We start from the raw sequence: 15571 nt of genomic DNA, 5'->3' as shown, positions 1-15571 counted from the left end.
CAAAATCTGAAATGGTATTCAGCAGCTGAAGAGGCTGTCAAAATAGAAGCTATCCCAAAAGAAATCCTTCGGCACATGGCCCAGAATTACTAATGGAAGAAAACAAAATTGCTTTAACAGACAAGCTACAGCCTGGATCCATTATAATCTGCCTGATGGAAAGGAAACTACAGCACATCTGAAGTTTCCTATTTCTACTGAAAGATGCATGCATGCCAGGATGCTAAACCTGGGAAAGGTCACTGCAGAGATGCACGGCACCATCTTCTGCCCATGGGCAGGTGGCGCAGCAAAGCCAGAATAAAAACACAGCCCAAAAGCTGCTTCAAGCTCTGGCTCAGCTTCTTCCAGACAAGTCCTTAAAATAGCTTAAATAACAGGATGCAGGAGGGGAAAGTAACCCACAGGTTTCCTTTTAAGGATATATGCTCAGCAGGCCACACTTCGGCAGGATCACACATCCCTATTTGCCTTAAGCTAACATTTCAGAGCATTGTTTCACCACCCTGCAGCAGCAAACAAAGTGTTCAGCTGGCTTATGATTTTTAAGTACTTCATGTTTCCAGAAAAGATGCTTATCTATGCTATCAGAATCATGGAGAAAGAAGCCATTAAACAGAGCAAGTTTGCAGATTTTGTTCTGCCATGCCCCCCCCATGCAGTGCTGCTGTTTGGCCATGTACATACATACACACACCTGTTCTACAGAACAAATTCAGAGATGAGCTAGATATGGAGCAACCTGGTCATCTCCCACTAGCCTGCAAGTCATTCGAAGCCCAGACAGTTCTTATGTCTCAATTACTTTTTTCAGATGGTAAAATACTTTTTTCTCCCTCCGCTGTTTACCACACTTGGAATGCTTACAATACAAACATCTGGTTGTAGGAAGCTGGGAGCTGTTTGAGCTGTAGCTGACTTTAGTGTAAACCTTAAACCCATTGACTGCTTCTAGTAAGCAGTAGTTAAGTCTATGGGGCTCTTGCTTTTTGCTGGCTGTCAGAGAACAGCACAGCAGTTGCATGGGAGAAAGTCAATAACCTTCAAGTGGCATGGAAGGAGAATGATGACAGAAAACACAGTACAATACATCACTGCCTTCCAGCATCACCAGAGGTCTCAATCTTCTCCAGCTGCATACAGAAAAGCTGGTCAAACACACACCTTTTAAAGTCCTACCAACCTACACATCCAGAGAAGCACCTTGCCCCACACTCAAGTTAAAGCAGACCTCCAGGAAAACCATGCAATCCCTTCACTGGAGAGGGGCACATCTTGATGAGCAGAAACCACCCCATAGACACTTCCTCCTCCCCCCTATATCTCCTTTCTGACATCGCAGAAGCCAAGCAGCTGAGCTTTGCTGTAACTGTGCTTCTAGGCTGTGCTCCAAGTTTTTCAGGTAGCTGGGATATGAGACAGACTTCATTTTAAATAGCAGCCTTAGTCCAGCTTTTTTCACATTTTCTAGAGATGGCATTAGAAGACTGACTGTGAAAGTCAGCCATCCAATTAGCTAAGAGTTATATACCCTAGGGCAAATATAGCTCCTTTAGGCATGAATAAAAGGAATGACAAGAGTCAAAGAGATGCCTGACAGGCATGTTCCACAGCAGTGTTTGCAGGTGGTATCATACCTAAGCACACAAAACAGAAGGCAGCTGAAAAGGACTAACAGATCCCATCTCCCTTGTGGGTATGTTGAGGCTAATTATAACATCTCTAAATACTACCAAAGTTTTGAAACTGCCTTTATAATTTAAAACCAAACAGGGATTCACCTCCTGAGCAGGGTGAGCTGGTTCCTTAAAACAAACCAGGATTTGTCTTCCGTTCCTCTGTGTTTCAAGTGCAAAGGCAGACAGCCAACCTAATCTTGATAATTTCCCCACATACTAATGACAAAAAGCCACCACATTCCAGCCAAGTTAATCATTTCAAGTTTATCCAAGGACAGAACAGGCTGTCTGTATCCCAGTCTTATTAAGGTTTGCACTCAGGCACATTAGGCAGCAAGAAGCATGATGGTCACTCATCTGCTTCTGAGTCATCCCACTTCCACCTGCTAGAAAAGTCTTTGGAAGAGCAGGACAAGACACAGAACTAAAATGCAGCTTGCTTCAAGTACCAACAGGAAACACTGCTCCAGGAGAATCAGTTGTCTTTGAAATTCCTGTTTCTCTCTGCAGACTTCAAATCTAGAGCAAATAGGAGTTTTAAAAGCCACCTTCTCTAGAGGGCAGTTTACCCGATACAGACACGAGGCAGCTACCAGTTGGTATTCATAATCAGTGCTCAAGAAATGCCAGTTTCCTGTTAGGAACATGAAACACTGGCTCTGACCACTTTTGCAAGTCATTCCTGTCCAGTGCCAGTCATGGGTGTGGTTCCCCAGCCTCATACACTGATTTTAGTCCACAATGCTTTGGTCCAGCTTCCATCCTGCCCCTCCCTGGTATTTCACTGATCCTCCAGTAAGCCCTATCAGGAAACTAAACCAGCAAAAAATCATTTTCTCCATGATGTCAGTTTTCTGTCCATTTCAGCTTCCCAAAGCAGCTTGCCAGAGGCTTCTGAAATGCCAGAGCTGGGGGAAAGCTTGAAGCTTTCAGCTGAAGGCACAGTCAGGCTTGGGCTGTGCAACCCCTCAAGCATTGCAGGCTCGTTAAGAGGTGAGAACCAGAGAAGAAACAGAGCCACCAGAGGGCAATAAACACCTACTGCAGCCGCAAAGCTTTTTGTTACTGCCTCAAGTTGCTCCATAATGGGCAGGTAAACAGAGATTAATTAGGTTCTGCCTATATAAGCATATCAAATGCAGTGCCTCAAATCCACCTACACAAACCAGAAATGTAGCACCTTACACATCTGCACAGCTCAGCCAAGCTGCCCAAACCAACACCACCAGAACCAAACACAGTGCAAGACCTGAAGGGCTGCCTGGGCTGAAGTAATGCAATACCTGTTTGGATATTTCTTCTGCCACCAGGATATAACCAAGCCCCCCTGGAGCAACAAAGCAAGGTTGTCTGCTAAGTGCTTACTGACACCCATGTCCCTTGCCTTGTGATCTGTGCCTAGAAGGGACAGGCCAGAAGCAACAAGGCTGCCAAGGGACTCTTTGGCATGAAGAAGATCATTAAGATCCTGCTGGTACCACTGCCCACAGGGGTGGGGATAACAAGTGCACAGCAGACAGAAGCAAAGGGGACTGTGACTTACCAACTTTGGCAAAGGCCTCCTTGAGTTCCTCCAGCTCATCTTTGGAGATTTGCAGGGTGTTGGCCATCTAATGAATTTAGGGAGTACCTAAAGAGAGAAAAAGGACACTGTGAAATTAGGCTGCATTCAAATGTATGCAGTTTTGAACAGCGATACAGCAACAATCAGTACCAAGGTCACTACAGTTCTTGAAGCCATATTTATCTTTCCACTAAGAAAACAGATACGTGAAATTCAAAGTGGGAAATGCACTCCTTAACAAGTAAAAAAAAATCTCATTGGCCTTGTTAATATTTAGCTCTGTGTATTTATTTTATGAGCTATGCTGCTCTGCACACATTAAGCTACCTGTTACCAGTGTGCACTGTAGGTCAGAGAAGATCACATCCCCAGGGATTTTCTGCAACTTTGAACAAAATCAGAATACAGAGTTGAAATAATAAGATACTATTAGTAAGATAGCAAGAGATACTGAACTCTTTCTGCCTGTGCCTTAAGAGCACAAGGCCACCAAACCCAACCGATAAAGATTCTGAACAGCACCTGAAGAAAGTCCTTATGCACTAAGCAGTGTACCTGATGCAAAAAAGAAACAGTCTGATTTTTCTCCAAGAAAACTGAATAAACACCTGTTTATTTCAGCAGTTTCTCAATAAACCATGTAAGCAACTGGCTGCCTGTACTGCCCACTGACACCTTCCACCCTCCTGAGCAAGGCACAGCAGGAACCCCACAGCCAAGTGCAGAACAGCAGGCATCAGCCAGACAAACCTTAATTATACAGAAATAATGCTTTGATCAGATCTGCCTGGTTTTTAAAAAACAGAGGATGAAGCACACAGTTCCTGCACCCATCTGCTCTAATGCTCCCTTCTGAACACTGATAAGGTACTGCCTGGCCAGGCTGGACAGGAGTTAGCACCATAAGGATGGGAAAAGGCCAGTGGCCTGCCCACATCCCCTTCCCTTGAAATTTGTGACAGCAGCATCAGATGCTCTGTTGGCATTTCAGCCAGTATGACCAAAGCAGATCAGTGACTGATGGAGCAAGTCAAAAAGGGCAGTCCCTGTGCATGAACACAAAGGTAGGCACTGATGAGCACGTTCTAGCAGGCATGCTGGCTCTAGCTCAGGGTCTTTAAAAAATGGGTATCTGGGTAGCTTCAGTGCAACTTCAAATTAGATTTGCATCCATAGATTTTCCAGTTCCAACTTTGTTAGCTACAATCACTGTAAGCTGAGAAATAAAAGGTTTCTCCTTTGCCTATAGGAACAGACAGAACTGCTTCTGTAAGCAAAAGGATGAGTGGTGAATTCAGGTTTACAGACTGTCAGAAAGCAGGATCCTGGATGGGCTGGCTCACTGCTCCAGACACAAGAGGCTCAATTTCGAAAATGCCTGTGGTCCAATAAGCAAACTTCTTTTGCCTGAGGCTCCCAGCTGCCTTCACTAGCACTTGTTAAAGACAGAAGTTTGCCTGTAGCTGCAAATATTGGTTTCTGTAACACTTCAGTCAGTCTGTAAGGAACAAATCGAGAGTGAGCAGCAGGTGTGGCAGCCTGGGAAAGCAGCTCAGACAGGTGCTAAGAGCAGAGAAAGTGAACAAGAAGTTGCATCACTGCAGAGACATAAAGGAAAGCACATCAGACCCCACTTCCCAGCATCTCCAGAGCTGCCAGCAGACAAGATGTTGAACAGTCAATAAAAGCCACCAACTGCAAGACAGCCAACTTCATCATTGGGCTCCTATTGCAAGAATGGGGCAGGAAAAGGAAATGCAGAGAAGCTGCATCAAATATATATTAAAAAAAAAAATAATTACTAACTAGGCTGGCTGACTAAGGAAATGTTAGTATGCAGGGAGGCTATGGGTAGCACTGCCCATCTTGCTGGGTGCCCAGTCAGGCAGTCTGGGATCTACCTCCAAGTACCAAGCAGCCCCTTCCCCACAGCACTCCCATGGGTCCCCCAGCCTCAGTGTCAGGAAAACCTGGCTGTTATTTCCAGGAGATAAAGGAGCTGCTCAGCAAGAAAGTCAGCTCTGAGCAAAGCTGGTGCCACCTCCCATAGGAGGTGGATTTCACAACTGGCAGAAACACTTGGGGAACACTTAGGAAATGTTTTGCCTGCGTAGGGAGGCAGGTGGCATGAGCTGCCAGTCAGAAGAGAGCAAGCAATGAAACTAAAAGTTTAGCCAAAAGTTCTGCTTCCTTCCTTACCCTCATTTGCACCAATTAATTTTAAAAACATGAGGATTTCCACTGAAAAGGGAGTTCCAAAAAGCACCATTATATACCTTCTTCATTAGAATTTCATTTGCTGATGACTATCTCTAACATCAAAACAATCAGCAAACAACAATATAAACCAAGAGCTTTTTAAAAAGCTGCTCTGTATAACTGTATCAGGGAAATACCATGTACTGGATATGCCACAATTTGTGTGGGTCTTCACTCAGGAAAACAAAACAAAAAAACCCCAACCTTCCAGCCCCTATGCTTTTCAGCTCACTCAGTAGGACTGTAAGACAGGTTTACCTATCAGTTTTCATATTGCTTCTTCCCTCTTTGTTTCACTGCTTGAGAGGAGAGAGGAAGAGTTGGAACCAACAGAGAAGTCAGAAATCTGACTTTGCTACATCTGTCTGGAAAGGGAAACATGTTATAACAAAAAAGTACATGAAAATGGTAGTGGGCCATAAAGTTAACAAGGTGACAGAGGCTGCTAAGCTCCCAAAGCAATTTTACAGATTTTTTTTCACCATGAAGAGGTATAACACCAACATTGGCACACTGAGCTGGGGTGCCGGGGATCTTTCCAGGTTTTGGTTGCGTGAGATTTTTTGCTTGTTTATTTTTAAATTGCAGAGTCTAGGTCATTCAGAATGGTCTTTTTCATTCAGTTGCATTTTTAAACAAGCGGCTTTGTCTTCGTGGACATAAAAAGCCCTTTTATCACACTGCCAGAGGGATCACACATCATGTGAAGCCCTATGGGCATGCAGCCTCACCACGTCACCTTCACTTCTACCACAAGCAAAGTCCCAGCCAGGACATGCAATGACAGCCAGAGCCAAAGTGTCATTTAAAGACCTATTTTAGAAGGAGGAAAAAGACAATGTGGGGGAAGGAGGAGAGAGCAGTGAGCTGGTTATCCCACACCATTTACACCCTGGTGACAGATGGTCCATCAGTGAACGCACACATAAACAGTGTGTAAGGAAGCAATTCCTGCTCCAGACCCCTTTTCTTCCTGCCTTCATTCCTCACCCCACAGAAAAAAAGCACGGGCAGCTCCATAACACACAGCTGCAGAAATGCAGCTTTACAGAAGAGCTTGGCTGGCAGACAGAGCAGCCTGCTTCTCTTCTTCACTTCGTGCTACAGATGAGAGCTGCTTAAGTGCATCTCAGGTTTTCAAACACCAACTCCCTTCCCAGAGAGGGGCTGTATAAAGTTCCTGTGCAAACAAGTTTTATAACTTCTAAATACACTGCACCCAGGGTTAGTTTATTTGCTATCCAGACAGAGCTGCAATACAGGCAGCTAAAATAAAGCTGCCCTAGCCTGGATGTTTTAACAGCTGTAAGCCACCTGTGGACATGCCATTGCAGCAGGGATGTCACCAGAGGGATGCCTTGCTGCAGCACTCAGAGCTTCCAGCACAAGTGCCAGAAGGTAAGTAGGACATTTGGATGGATTAACTGCCCAGACAAGCAAGTTAAAAAGACCATAGAAAAAAAAACGCAGGCTCCTCCCCAAGAGAGGAAGTCCTGGGAGCTACATCCTGCACAGAGGAGGGATGGAAAAAGGAGGGGAAGGAATAGGAAAGGAGTATTCAGGCATTTGCACATCTTGAAAGCTGGAAGATTAATTCAATTTTGAAAGCACACAGCAACCAAATATTTCCCAACAGCTACTTGAACACTTCCAACAGAAACAGAGATGGAATTTGCTGCTGGTCCAAATGGAAGAATTTGCTTTCTTAGCAGCTCTGTGTTAGTTGGAAAACTGAGCTGCTCTGTCCCTCCCAGACCTACCCTGTTTTAATATCTCTGTGACTGATTAAAGGCATCCATTTGTTTACTCAAATAGGCAAATGCAGAGACACATTAAAGCGTCAGCAAAAAGGTATTAATATGCCCTTTTTCCACCCAATTAATAAAAAAAGATGCAGATAAGCCTAGTCTGGAACAGTGACTCACCCTGTACATGTTCCCTTTTCCAGAGGAACCTGTGGTTTTGCTATTTTTTCATTACAAGGGCTGCAGACATGAGAAAACAAGTCAGTGAGCATTAGCTAATTAAAAATACTTCAAAACCCCTATGTGTCTGACCACTAACCCAATATGTATCAATCTCATTTTAAGAATAATGAGCTGGACAACCAGGCACTCGATCCTCCACAAGCCATGGCAAGTGCCAGAGCCCAAAGGCTGGCAACACATAGCTACTGACATAGCCACCCTGCTAATTTGGAGGGAATCCTGGTGATTCAGCTGAGACAGAATCCAGCCCCCAGGCTTCCTGTGGCTTATCCCATCCTTCTTTTCCTCCCTCTTCTGCAGGTAGGGCCAGCCCCTGCCAAGAGCTGCATCAGAGAACTGAGTGGCCATCCACACTCTCCTGTTGCTGTTGCCCCATTCACTCCCCTGGGTTCCTTTTGCAAGATGTGTGAATTTTCATCACCACAAAGTCCTTTCCAGCCCTCTGCTGCCAGCCCTTCCTCCCTCCCTGCTGCACAGACCCTCTCCATGGCTGTGCAAACTCCTGAGGTGCTGAGCAAGCCCAGGGCAGCCACTCTGAAAAGGGCAAAGCAGAGACACTGGTGGGGGCTGAAAGCCTGAATTTTCTTGGCATCCCTTCCCAGGTGACTGGGATGCCACAGAGGATTCTGCAGGGGTCTCCTAGCACTGCAGGAATCCTCTTCAACAAGCACTGGCCAGCCCTATACTCCTGTTTCATTTGGAAATGCTTGCAGGCTCACATAATCCTCCATAACCCATCATCGGGCACACCCAGCAGTTCTCCTGGCTACTTTTTCTGGTCTAATTCAGAGGAAGCCTTTGGGGTTTTACAGACAACATCTTCCAGCTTGACAGCAACAAAGCTTGAAGATTTGGTCTGGTGAGCCCTCCAAGATAAGTAGTTGCAGCCACTTTGGAGGGAGAGAGAGTTTAGGGATTGATGGCCTGCAAATGGAAACTTACCATGCACTGTCCTCTCCTGCTCATAATCAGTTTGTGTGTTTCAAACAATGTTTTGTTCATCAAATTCCTCCAAAACAGCACCCACAAATTACATGTGGTTATTAGCAAACGCCAGACTGCCGGAAGCACATCATTTTTTATTTGGCAATTACCTTCTATGTAGTCCCTGGTCAGAGAGACAGAAACCAGACATTCACCCCACTTCCACCTCTTCCACACAGCAATAGGTGTCATTCTGATAAGAGCAGTGATCAGGAGATGCTCTCCCACTGCAGAGGCTGCACCGTTGTGGTGTCTAACAGGGCTACAAACCACTGTCCCACAGAAATTATAATGTTGCTGCTTTTAGCACGACCACAGTACTCATGCATGCAAAAACACAGACGTGTTCTTACTGACTCAATTGTTCCCCTGCCTCAGGAGAAAAGGGGTATGTGAAGCTTTGAGCAAGTATTTCTTTGCAGTGCCAGAACTGGTCAAGGAGCTGCATCTCATCTGGGACTCCTCCCATCCACCAGGCTTTCCCAGCCCCATCCATATTGGGCTCAGCAATGAGGAAACTACAGCTCTGCTCTCCAGGTCTGCAGAGCTTTACCTGTTGAGCAGCACTGGGTCACAGTGCCTGCAAAGCCATCATCCAAATACTGCTTTATTTTACTATTAAGCCTGTTTTCCTTATCCACATAGAACAACTTACTTCAGCGGGCCAAGGACCAACTACAAACCAATTCAAATTTTAATACTGAATTACTTTAATATTATCTTGCTGTTTGCTCCCACCTCCTAATTCTCCAGCTTCCTCAAGCTACTGCCTTTACACCCAGTACATCCTTTACACAAGTACACACTTTGACTCACCCATGTAGGTTGCATAAAGCCCACCAGAGGGTATAAAGCCACTTGCTGCATCACAGGGAAAGGACGCAGGACTGCAGACAGCAATTCCCACTATACAGACTCCTTACAGCTCATTCATTCCCAGTCCCACATAGAGATTACCTCCAACTGCTGTTTTTGAAGGATCTCTAAATGAGCAAAAGTCTCCTTACTAGGTTTTGCTTTACATTCTTTCAAATCCCTGAAACTCTCATGCTGGAAGAGACAGACTCCCTGCTACATTTATATTCACCTGAGAGCAGACAGCAAGATTTTACTACCCTTCTTAAACAACTCACTGCTGCTGCTGCAGAAAAAAAAAAAAAAAAAAAAAAAATCTGTCAAATCCATCAGAAGCAGAGACACATGCAGCGTGACTGCACTTGGCTTGCAGGTGGCTCTCTCTGGATTTAGAGGAATGTCACTATGAGGTATCCACCTCTGGAAACACACTTTCCTTCAGCAGGTCCGGATTAAAAACCTACTTTCTCCTACCTATACCCGAGTAGAATCATGCCAGAGATTTTTTTTTTTTTTCTTTGAGTAACATTTGGGCAGATGCCCAGCAGGGATCTGGGATGCACTGAGGCAGGGTCACCCCAACAAACAAGTTTTTATGGGCCTTCTGCTTAGACTTTAACTGCTTCCCCAACATAGATGGACAGCCTGATCCTTTGCTACTTCCATGGTGGTCAAAGTTTTTTTTTCTCCCTTCAAGACAGAACAGATTCATTATCTTCAATCATCTTAAATCCTTATTAAAAACAAGCACCATCCCACCTGACAATTCATATGTACCTGACTCCTCTGCACAGCCAAGGAGACTTTTCAGGGTGCAGCCAGGGCCAGATAATGGTCAGCATGTTCAGCACTCTCACCCAGAACCAAGCTGTAGCCAGTAGCCACAGAAAAGCCAAAATCAGCATAAAACCCACTCAGAGTCAAGCAGGAATCAGCCCCTTGCTAAAAGTCCAGGAAAGCCACATCCTTCAGGGCAGCATCCAAAGTCCTGGAAGCTAGAGATGTGACACAGAAATCTATAGGGATCTGAGCACACAAATCCCTCTGTCTCATAGACAGAGAAAACAGAAAGCAAGCAGCTGAGGATGCTCAGCCATGTGATATCCAATTGTCCAAAGGCTGGAGGGGAGCAGAAGTCAGAGTAACACAAATGCCTCCACTCCACCTTCCCATCCTGAGTGCAGCTGCCCCCAACACATCCCCATCCAGCCCCAAAGGACTATGAGCCAGAGCTGCCTCTCTTGCACATTAAGGGGTGGCAGCAATCCTAGACGAGAGGAAGTGGAATGTTGCTTGCTAGCATGACCCAGTGTTTACAACGACTGAACCATCAGAAAGGTAAAGATGCTGAGGGACACAAACAGAAGGTACAAGCACAGAAAACTACCTACACTCTTCTCTGAAGGCTCCTGACATGGAAGACAAAGGCCAAGTGGATTGGATGGATGGGCAGAGCAGGGGCAGTGCTGATTTTCAAGGAGGTGAGCACCTACTAGAGCTTGCAGCTGCTCCTGTGTGCATCCATCATGCTGCAGTTATAGCTACAGTGTACCCACCCCCTTGCTGCTCCAGCTCTATTACATAGACCTACAAAGTACTTATAATCTGTAGGGAACAATAGAAACAGATAAAACACTGCTCAAGGAACCAATGCATCAGTTTAAAAGCATCTTTGCTTAATACTTCTAAACATTGCACTGTAGCACACCTCTGGTTTTAGCAGAGCAACTGCTCCAGGAGTAAACCACACCTGAGATCACAGCCCACTAGATTTTTTTTTTAACTCACTTTTGAATTTTAATAGTTTGTTCACAACAGAGGAAACAGAACAGCAACATCCCCTGTTAACCAGTACAGCAAGAAACAGGTGGTGATTCCAAGACCTCGCAGGAAAGGAAGAGCAGAACACTCATACTGGGCCTCTCAAAGCTATGGTGGGAAAGCCAATGGGTTCTCTGCCTGCATAAGCCAGGAGGTATGAGAATCACAAGGCTCATGAGTGTGAATTTCCTTCCCCAGAAGTGACTGCTTGCTGAGATCTTCATGTTACCCTTAACATGCTTTAAGCATGTGCCTTTTTATTTTCCAGTATTCATCCCAAAAGGAGCCCAGTTCTTTACAAGGCTGAGCTGCAGACCTCAGCCTGTTCTTGGCCCCCAGAATATAGATAAAGCCCTTCAAAGCATGAAGGCAGTAAAGACCACATAGACCTGACCCATCTCCATTCCCTTAGAACCTCCAGCCTCTGCTCTCAGGTAATGCCTTTGCTTGGGAGGTAATACGACTGATTTTCAGTATGCCATGATATAGCAAAAAAGTGTTACTCAGTTTGTTAAGCCTTCCTCCTGCCCAGGTGGGGCAATCAACTTGATTCCTAAATTAAATCACAGTACAGTCATTGCTTATTCAATGCCAGCAAACAAGCTCCTGCAAGCCAAACACCTAGCATGACGGTGCTGATCCCTGGTGAGCCAGGCAACAGGGAGTTTCAGCAATTAATTTTGGGAGGGTGGGTTTCATGCAACCTTTTAAAAGGTATAGCCTTGATTGAGTAATTTTGCAGACTGTTTTATCAGTCTGAAGGTAAACAGAGCTGTCCTGAAATGGCACAGCCAGGCCTGAAATCCTGGCAGCCCAGTACTGGCTGCCCAGATAATCAACATTCAAAAAAGTGTGTCAATGAATGTTTTCTTAAAGAAGAAACTAGAAACCACAAGCCATGCTCTAAGTACTGGAATTACGTTTCAGGAGTCTCTTAAAAAACAGGAATTTTGGTAACTGATCTGCTACTGGGAAGAACTACTGATAAAAGAAGAAAAACCTTTTTTCATCCTTGCTCTGCTGCCTGTAATCTTGTTTAGAATGCACTTGGGAAAATGTGAGAGAAGGAAAAATAATTTGATTCAGAGCAAGAAAGCATTACCAGACTTTAATAAATCAGTGTCACTGCATAGCTGTCCTAGCAGCTTTTGGAAGTAGGAAAAACCCTGTAAATTCAACACTTATTTTCTCTAAAGAAGATGGTACAGATTCTGTCTGCCTTTAACAAAAGCAGAAGCTATCGCAAAGATGATTCAGGAGAGCTGCTGTCTTTGCCTCTCAGGAGGCTTCCATGAGAATGAAATCATGTTTATTTTAACAACAGGGTGTTCCCCACACGTCTCTATAATACAACTTACTGTGGAGAGCAAAAGGTAGCAGTCGCCAGTTCAGAATCAGGCAAGCTCTGCTCTGTGACTCTCAGACTTTGGACAAGCACTAAAAATCTCTTCAAAATACACCCGAGTTAGCAGGTTTCAAGGCCAGGCACAAACTTCAAAATCCATCCAGCACTCTTGGAGAGGTCACTAACTTCTTGTTGGGTCCCTTCAAGCTGCTTTGCTGCCTCCTCCTCCCTGGGTTTACCAGCTCAACCAGTGCCAGGTATCCCTGGATGTAATGGTTAGAGAGATGTGTGCACTGTAAACCCCATGGCAACCCCATCACTACTCTGAATTTCAGGAGGGTGTGAGGTCCTCCAGCTGTGGAAATCACTATTTACAGCCAGATGTTTTGCAGGGTAGGAGTAAAATATAACTAAGCAAAACCTCAGAGTAACACATTCAGTATAAACAACACCAAGAAATGAAGAAGCTACACAAGATGTATTTCATAGGTTTTCAGACACATTAAGTTTTTCAGCACAAAAAATATCAACGTTTCAGTCTAATACCAAAAAGTAACTGGCATACAAGAGGTTTAACCACAAAGTAATGCTAAAGCATTTGGAGGGGGCTTACACTGGCTTCCACATCAAGCATAGACAGCTTTTACCAGAAAATATAGCAAGCAAAATAAACTCCTCAGTTTGGAAACAAACTCCTGCCAGGCTGTGATGCCATATGCCATTCCCCCCAGAACAGCAAAACAGCACTCAGAGTCCAACTTTCCCAAGCAAAAGACCCCAAAAAGTTATGCAGCCACCAGAGCCAGCAGTCTACAGTCTACATTCCCCAAAAGCATTCAGAGCTCCTTGCACTTTCTGCAAGGCAAGCATTTAAATGTTTAACATTTCTGATATGCAAGCTTTAGTTCTGCTTTTTAAAAGCCTGCTGCAGTCTGAGATGGGGAAAGACATGCCCCAGACTGAGACTTCTGGAAAGGCACACCCTGAGTTGTTGCTTAAAAATTAAATACCCAGTGATGCAAAGTCAGTCGCTGCTGCTCTGTTTGCGAGTGCTACTCGGTCACGTGTGCAGGTAAATTCCAAATTTAAAACGCATTAAAACCTGAAATGAATCTCGTTCTGCCTAGAGCTATTTTCCTTCATCTACTGCAGCATTAGGGAATCGCTAGACGTTTTGCAGAGAAAATAAAAGCAGAACCAGTCCTTGGCAGGGCAATCTCTTGCTTTCATTCATCCCCACAGCAGCCACCAACCACTCTGAGCAGGAGGGAGCTGGGCGAGCAGCATCCCCAAGCCAGCTCCCAGCACCACTATTCCTTACCTTTCCTCTGCTCCCGGGAAGGCGAATCGCTCCCTCGACCGGACGGAGCGCTGAAGCTTCTCCCCCGCCCACGGAAGGGATCTGGACAGCCAGCATTCCTCCCACCATCCCCGCCCAGCAAATGGGAGGTCGCTTCCCCAGAGCCACAGAAGGGACGCGGTCGTGTGGCAAGAGGATGCAGTGGAAAGGCTGAGGGACAGGGAGCTCGGAGCATCGCATACACACCGAGCAGGGCTGCGGGGATCCTCCCCCAACAACCAGCTTTTTGCTTTTATTGCTTGGCACTTGAGAACAGGAGGCAGTAAGATATAAAGCTTTTAGGTAAGCAAAATTGTTTGTTTTGGGGTTTTTATATATATTTTTTTTTTTATTATTTATTTTTTTAAAGAGGAAATCTTTCACTTTTTTAATGGCTTGAATTCAATGGATTTTGTATTGTTAGCTCGCAGCTTGTATAGCCAAAAAGCGAATTGGAGCTTGTATTTTGTTTTATGTATTTCTTTTATGGATATCTATAAAACCCCCAGAAGCACACAAACAGAGCAGAGGACCCAGACCTATTCAGCCTCAGTCTGCACTTGCAGAAGATTCTGGCTGCTACTTCCTCCTACAATAAGGAAGAAAATAAAAATAAACAAAAATAAACAAAAAGTGGTCCACAGGTGGTAAATTGAGTTCAGAGCTGGTCTATATTGTAATGTACTGCATTACCTCAACAACTAATCCCTGCCTGCTCTAGAGGAAAGACAGACACACACTACAGACCAGGAAGACACAAGCAACAGGGACATCCTGCACTGTGTTGTTTCTGATGCAATTCACAGGAGCAGAATCAGTCACCAAGAAGGTCAAGTGGGATTTCCAAGCAACAGTCACATCTATCAGAAACTTCCATTCCTCATAGGTTCATAATGATTCAGCCCTCCTACAGCTAAAAGGAAAGGATGTCACTTACTTAAATTAGTGAAGAATTTGAAGAACCTAAAAACCATTCTAAAAACTGAGCAGTAGGGTCATTTGGTTTCTGTGGTTGTTTTGGGGTGGGTTTTGTTTGGGTTTTGGGGGTTTTTTGTTTGTTTTGTTAGGGGATTTTTTGTTTGCTAAAAACAAAACAAAATGAACCTATGTCAGCCAGGAAGGTGAATCATCACCTGGTCCCATTTCTTGGGTATCTCCTGAAAATGTAGCTTCTAGCTGTAAAGTTTCAAAAGAGATATAAAAATCCCCCCTCAAAAAAACCCACTAAAACCAAAAAAAACCCACCCAAAAAACTCACAACAAAACAGTCAAAAAAACCCCCAGCTCCAAACCCACAACCTGTCAGCTTCCTCAGGGTGATATATATATATAATGGAAACCAAAATAGAGGTTTTTATTCCCAGAACTGCAGCTGCAACTTAAAAGGAAAGAAACTGGTTTGAAAAACATTTTTGCTCTTCACCAAGATCCAGTTGCCTGTGCATCAGGTGGAGTTGAGAGGAGTGCAGCTTTGATTCTGCTCTGACTTTCATCAGAAACCAGCTTCAACATCACACCTGCCCTTGGCTGCAAGCTCCTTGCAGGGCTCCCATGTGGCTGCTCAGATCCAACCAAACCAGGAACTGCATCCAGCCTGTGAAGTCTGGGGGCAAACATGCAACAAAACTGAAGAAACTTATTTCTGGAAGTTTAGTCCCTCCACCAGGATTAGAGGCTCCTAAATCACCAGAATCTCACCATGCGTGAGCACATTGCACAATATAACTCCACCATGCT

General features: G+C 44.8%; 1 protein-coding gene across 4 annotated transcripts in view; it reads right to left on the bottom strand.

Moving 5' to 3' along the window:
- PLS3 (plastin 3) overlaps window positions 1-15571 on the bottom strand; it is a 48507-nt gene that overhangs the window by 17308 nt on the left and 15628 nt on the right. For 2 of the 4 annotated variants that reach the window (XM_071758072.1, XM_071758075.1), the window contains exon 2: window positions 3223-3309. In XM_071758072.1, the coding sequence (XP_071614173.1) occupies window positions 3223-3289 (67 nt within the window). In that variant the 5' untranslated portion in view covers window positions 3290-3309. Of the gene's footprint in view, window positions 1-3222; window positions 3310-7427; window positions 7483-13816; window positions 13962-15571 lie in introns of those variants that run through there. The other 2 variants (XM_071758074.1, XM_071758076.1) reach the window with 2 other exon arrangements.

The sequence above is a fragment of the Heliangelus exortis genome, chromosome 14 (assembly GCF_036169615.1).
Source record: "Heliangelus exortis chromosome 14, bHelExo1.hap1, whole genome shotgun sequence".
Lineage (NCBI taxonomy): Eukaryota > Metazoa > Chordata > Aves > Apodiformes > Trochilidae > Heliangelus > Heliangelus exortis.
The sequence above is the reverse complement of the archived record's forward strand: the minus strand, read 5'-3'. Positions and strand labels throughout refer to the sequence as shown.